Genomic DNA, 5,000 nt, shown 5'->3' on the forward strand with positions numbered 1-5,000 from the left:
GTTCATCCTGAGGGGAACATGAACAGTTCACCCTGAGGAGAACATGAACAGTTCATCCTGAGGGGAACATGAACAGTTCACCCTGAGGAGAACATGAACAGTTCACCCTGAGAGGAACATGAACAGTTCATCCTGAGGGGAACATGAACAGTTCATCCTGAGGAGAACATGAACAGGTCATCCTGAGGGGAACATGAACAGTTCATCCTGAGGAGAACATGAACAGTTCATCCTGAGGAGAACATGAACAGGTCATCCTGAGGGGAACATGAACAGTTCATCCTGAGGGGAACATGAACAGTTCATCCTGAGGAGAACATGAACAGTTCACCCTGAGGAGAACATGAACAGTTCATCCTGAGGAGAACATGAACAGTTCACCCTGAGGAGAACATGAACAGGTCATCCTGAGGGGAACATGAACAGTTCACCCTGAGGGGAACATGAACAGTTCATCCTGAGGGGAACATGAACAGTTCATCCTGAGGAGAACATGAACAGTTCACCCTGAGGAGAACATGAACAGGTCATCCTGAGGGGAACATGAACAGTTCATCCTGAGGGGAACATGAACAGTTCATCCTGAGGAGAACATGAACAGTTCATCCTGAGGGGAACATGAACAGTTCATCCTGAGGGGAACATGAACAGGTCATCCTGAGGGGAACATGAACAGTTCATCCTGAGGAGAACATGAACAGTTCACCCTGAGGAGAACATGAACAGGTCATCCTGAGGGGAACATGAACAGTTCACCCTGAGGGGAACATGAACAGTTCATCCTGAGGGGAACATGAACAGGTCATCCTGAGGGGAACATGAACAGGTCATCCTGAGGAGAACATGAACAGTTCACCCTGAGGAGAACATGAACAGGTCATCCTGAGGGGAACATGAACAGTTCACCCTGAGGGGAACATGAACAGTTCATCCTGAGGGGAACATGAACAGTTCATCCTGAGGGGAACATGAACAGTTCACCCTGAGGAGAACATGAACAGGTCATCCTGAGGGGAACATGAACAGTTCATCCTGAGGAGAACATGAACAGTTCATCCTGAGGAGAACATGAACAGTTCATCCTGAGGGGAACATGAACAGTTCATCCTGAGGGGAACATGAACAGTTCATCCTGAGGAGAACATGAACAGTTCACCCTGAGGAGAACATGAACAGGTCATCCTGAGGGGAACATGAACAGTTCACCCTGAGGGGAACATGAACAGTTCATCCTGAGGGGAACATGAACAGTTCATCATGAGGAGAACATGAACAGTTCATCCTGAGGAGAACATGAACAGTTCATCCTGAGGGGAACATGAACAGTTCATCCTGAGGGGAACATGAACAGTTCATCCTGAGGAGAACATGAACAGTTCACCCTGAGGAGAACATGAACAGGTCATCCTGAGGGGAACATGAACAGTTCACCCTGAGGGGTACATGAACAGTTCATCCTGAGGGGAACATGAACAGGTCATCCTGAGGAGAACATGAACAGTTCATCCTGAGGAGAACATGAACAGTTCATCCTGAGGGGAACATGAACAATGAACCACATTTCATCACCAGTAGTTGTTGTAGGGACTAGATTCAGTGAGACGCCTCCATTATAGACATTACATACATTGTAATCAGTGGTAACTGTTGGTTACGTCGACATGCAGAAGGTCCAGAGTTCAGCCTCTAGATGGCAGCGTTGGCTTTTCAATAACACACGTGTTCATCAGACCTCTTTCATTATTAATACTTTTACATGACATGAGGAGAATCTAAAGAACTATAACTCATAGATTAATAATCTGATTTATTTCCTGTTGTCATCAGAGATGAGGATTAAGAGATAGATGTATTAATAAAGTGAAGAAGTCTCACATGAAGATAATCCCTGTTTTAATGTTGGAATTAAATCAAACATCAATTAAGATCAGCTTCATTTCTCCAGACGTTAAAACTCCAGTTTAAACTGATTTCAGTTTAAACTGATTTCAGCTTGACACATAACTTCAGAACTATGATTAAATTATAGTGGAATTATAAATGATGTAATGAAATTAACGGAACGTGACGAATCAACCTTCTACTGTTTTATGATTAAATTAAGGCACAACAGGTTTTAATAAAAAACAATAATCCTTAAATATATGAAAGATTCATGAATAATCAGTGATGGTTTATAATTAACAGTAGATCTTGTAGTAGTGATTAATATTAATAATGAATATGTAATGGAGCTGGTGTTAAACTAGTGATGGTTTATAATTAACAGTAGACCTTGTAGTAATGATTAATATTAATAATGAATATGTAATGAGGCTGGTGTTAAACTAGTGATGGTTTATAATTAACAGTAGACCTTGTAGTAGTGATTAATATTAATAATGAATATGTAATGAGGCTGGTGTTAAACTAGTGATGGTTTATAATTAACAGTAGACCTTGTAGTAATGATTAATATTAATAATGAATATGTAATGAGGCTGGTGTTAAACTAGTGATGGTTTATAATTAACAGTAGACTTTGTAGTAATGATTAATATTAATAATGAATATGTAATGAGGCTGGTGTTAAACTAGTGATGGTTTATAATTAACAGTAGACCTTGTAGTAGTGATTAATATTAATAATGAATATGTAATGAGGCTGGTGTTAAACTAGTGATGGTTTATAATTAACAGTAGACCTTGTAGTAGTGATTAATATTAATAATGAATATGTAATGAGGCTGGTGTTAAACTAGTGATGGTTTATAATTAACAGTAGACTTTGTAGTAGTGATTAATATTAATAATGAATATGTAATGAAGCTGGTGTTAAACTAGTGATGGTTTATAATTAACAGTAGACTTTGTAGTAGTGATTAATATTAATAATGAATATGTAATGGAGCTGGTGTTAAACTAGTGATGGTTTATAATTAACAGTAGACCTTGTAGTAGTGATTAATATTAATAATGAATATGTAATGAGGCTGGTGTTAAACTAGTGATGGTTTATAATTAACAGTAGACCTTGTAGTAATGATTAATATTAATAATGAATATGTAATGAAGCTGGTGTTAAACTAGTGATGGTTTATAATTAACAGTAGATCTTGTAGTAATGATTAATATTAATAATGAATATGTAATGAGGCTGGTGTTAAACTAGTGATGGTTTATAATTAACAGTAGACCTTGTAGTAGTGATTAATATTAATAATGAATATGTAATGAGGCTGGTGTTAAACTAGTGATGGTTTATAATTAACAGTAGACCTTGTAGTAGTGATTAATATTAATAATGAATATGTAATGAGGCTGGTGTTAAACTAGTGATGGGTTGGGATCATCAGTGACGGCATGTGAGTGAATAAAGACAGTATAATAGAAAGTGTTGGAGAGTAACTCAGTCATCAGACATGGATCATTAGAGATGTGATCCTTCCTGTTTATTAATATTTGATCAATGAATCACAGTGTCAGAGAGTTTTCTGAGGGTTTATTTTGGTTCAAACGTTTCACTCCAGTAGAAATATATAAATCTAACGATGCGTTCACACCAAGAGCCCAGCGACCTGTTCACACAGCGATGACACACAGCGTGAAGGTGAGTAGACGCCATCACGTACCGCTAGTCTCTAGATGACGTCATGGTGAGTGTTGATGGAGCAGCTGTTAGCGTAGCCTGCTCTGATCCCACCAGACTCCATTCACAAAACAAGCGTTTTAACAGCCGTCTGCTTGTCGTCATGGTAACGGACCTGACGGAGCGTGAATCCAGACGTTCTACTGATCGGCATCATGATGTCGTTGTTTCAGCATCATGTTGATCTGGTTATTGATATTAAATCTGTTATTACTTTGGGTTCGTACGTTCAGTAGAGACGTGTGGCTGCTAGATACAGTCAGTGTGATGTCACTGGATGTGAATACAGCTCGCCGCCGGGTGACGTCATGAACCCAGACACGACGGCGTTTGGTTTAGTGACGTATCTGGGACTTCACCAACATGAACAGCTACAGAGGTTATTTCTTCCGTGGCTGATGGAGGACGTGTTGTCGGTATCCATGGAGACGAGCTCCGTCTACAGAGACCAACGCAGACGATGCCGGCGGTCGGACTAGTGCGAGTAAAGCGAGGTGAACATTCACTTCTCTCTTAGCGTGAACACAGAATAACAATCACACAACCTACGAGCCCCGAATCATTTAAATAAGTGGATTCTATTGATTTGAAAACAGAGTTCATATTGATTTCACACAGTAAAGCAGCATCATATGACATGTAGATGAAGCACAGTTCAGCTGGGATACAGCAGAGTCCAGACTAAACCTGATCCAGGACCGTCAGAGTAAACAGCACGGTCCCGGATCAGGGTTCAGACCGGCCCGGTATCAGAGTAAAGATCATCAGAGAATCAGGTGTTCAGCCGGTCCAGCAGGGGGCAGCACTGACGGTCTGCTGAGCTGCAAACACATGAAGCAGGTTGAAGCAGCAGCTGCAGCAGCTACAGGACCAGGTCCAGGTTCAGTTACTGGGAACCAGAATCCTTCCTGGATTCAAGAAAAGAAGAGACGAGGACCGGGTCAACTCAAATCCACATCATCACAACTGGACTAGAGAAACAGGAACACCCCGTCACTCAGTACAGAGGTGTTTTACAGAAGTAGCAGACAGGTTTCAGAAGGACTAGTGGGGATGAACTACTTTCACACTCTGAGGAACCTGCTCTGAAACTCTGAGACCTGGTCCAGAGAGGTCTGAACCTTCTGACTGCTATCAACTGGTCTGAACCGGTTCTGAATCAGGTGTAGTGTTCTCACCTCGGGCCTTCCTCTTGTAGTAGATGAAACCAGCCAGAGATAAGGTCAGACCCAGGATCAATCCAGAGGCTCCGATGGCGAACTTGTTCCTCTCAGAGTCAGGCATGGACGGGTCTGAGGACAGACAGGTAGAGGGACCGACAGGTGAGCTCAGAGACAGGTAGAGAGACCGACAGGTGAGCTCAGAGACAGGT

General features: G+C 41.4%; 1 protein-coding gene across 2 annotated transcripts in view; it reads right to left on the minus strand.

Moving 5' to 3' along the window:
- Positions 1 to 3,406: 3,406 nt before the first annotated feature.
- LOC141763711 (H-2 class II histocompatibility antigen, I-E beta chain-like) overlaps positions 3,407 to 5,000 on the minus strand; it is a 7,934-nt gene continuing 6,340 nt past the window's right edge. For both annotated transcript variants that reach the window (XM_074628315.1, XM_074628317.1), the window contains exons 5-6: positions 4,807 to 4,920; positions 3,407 to 4,536 (exon numbers count right to left, since the gene is read on the minus strand). In XM_074628315.1, coding sequence (XP_074484416.1) covers positions 4,511 to 4,536; positions 4,807 to 4,920 — 140 coding nt within the window. In that variant the 3' untranslated portion in view covers positions 3,407 to 4,510. The remainder of the gene's footprint in view (positions 4,537 to 4,806; positions 4,921 to 5,000) is intronic.

Source organism: Sebastes fasciatus, unplaced genomic scaffold, assembly GCF_043250625.1.
Source record: "Sebastes fasciatus isolate fSebFas1 unplaced genomic scaffold, fSebFas1.pri Scaffold_30, whole genome shotgun sequence".
NCBI classification, from domain to species: Eukaryota; Metazoa; Chordata; class Actinopteri; order Perciformes; family Sebastidae; genus Sebastes; species Sebastes fasciatus.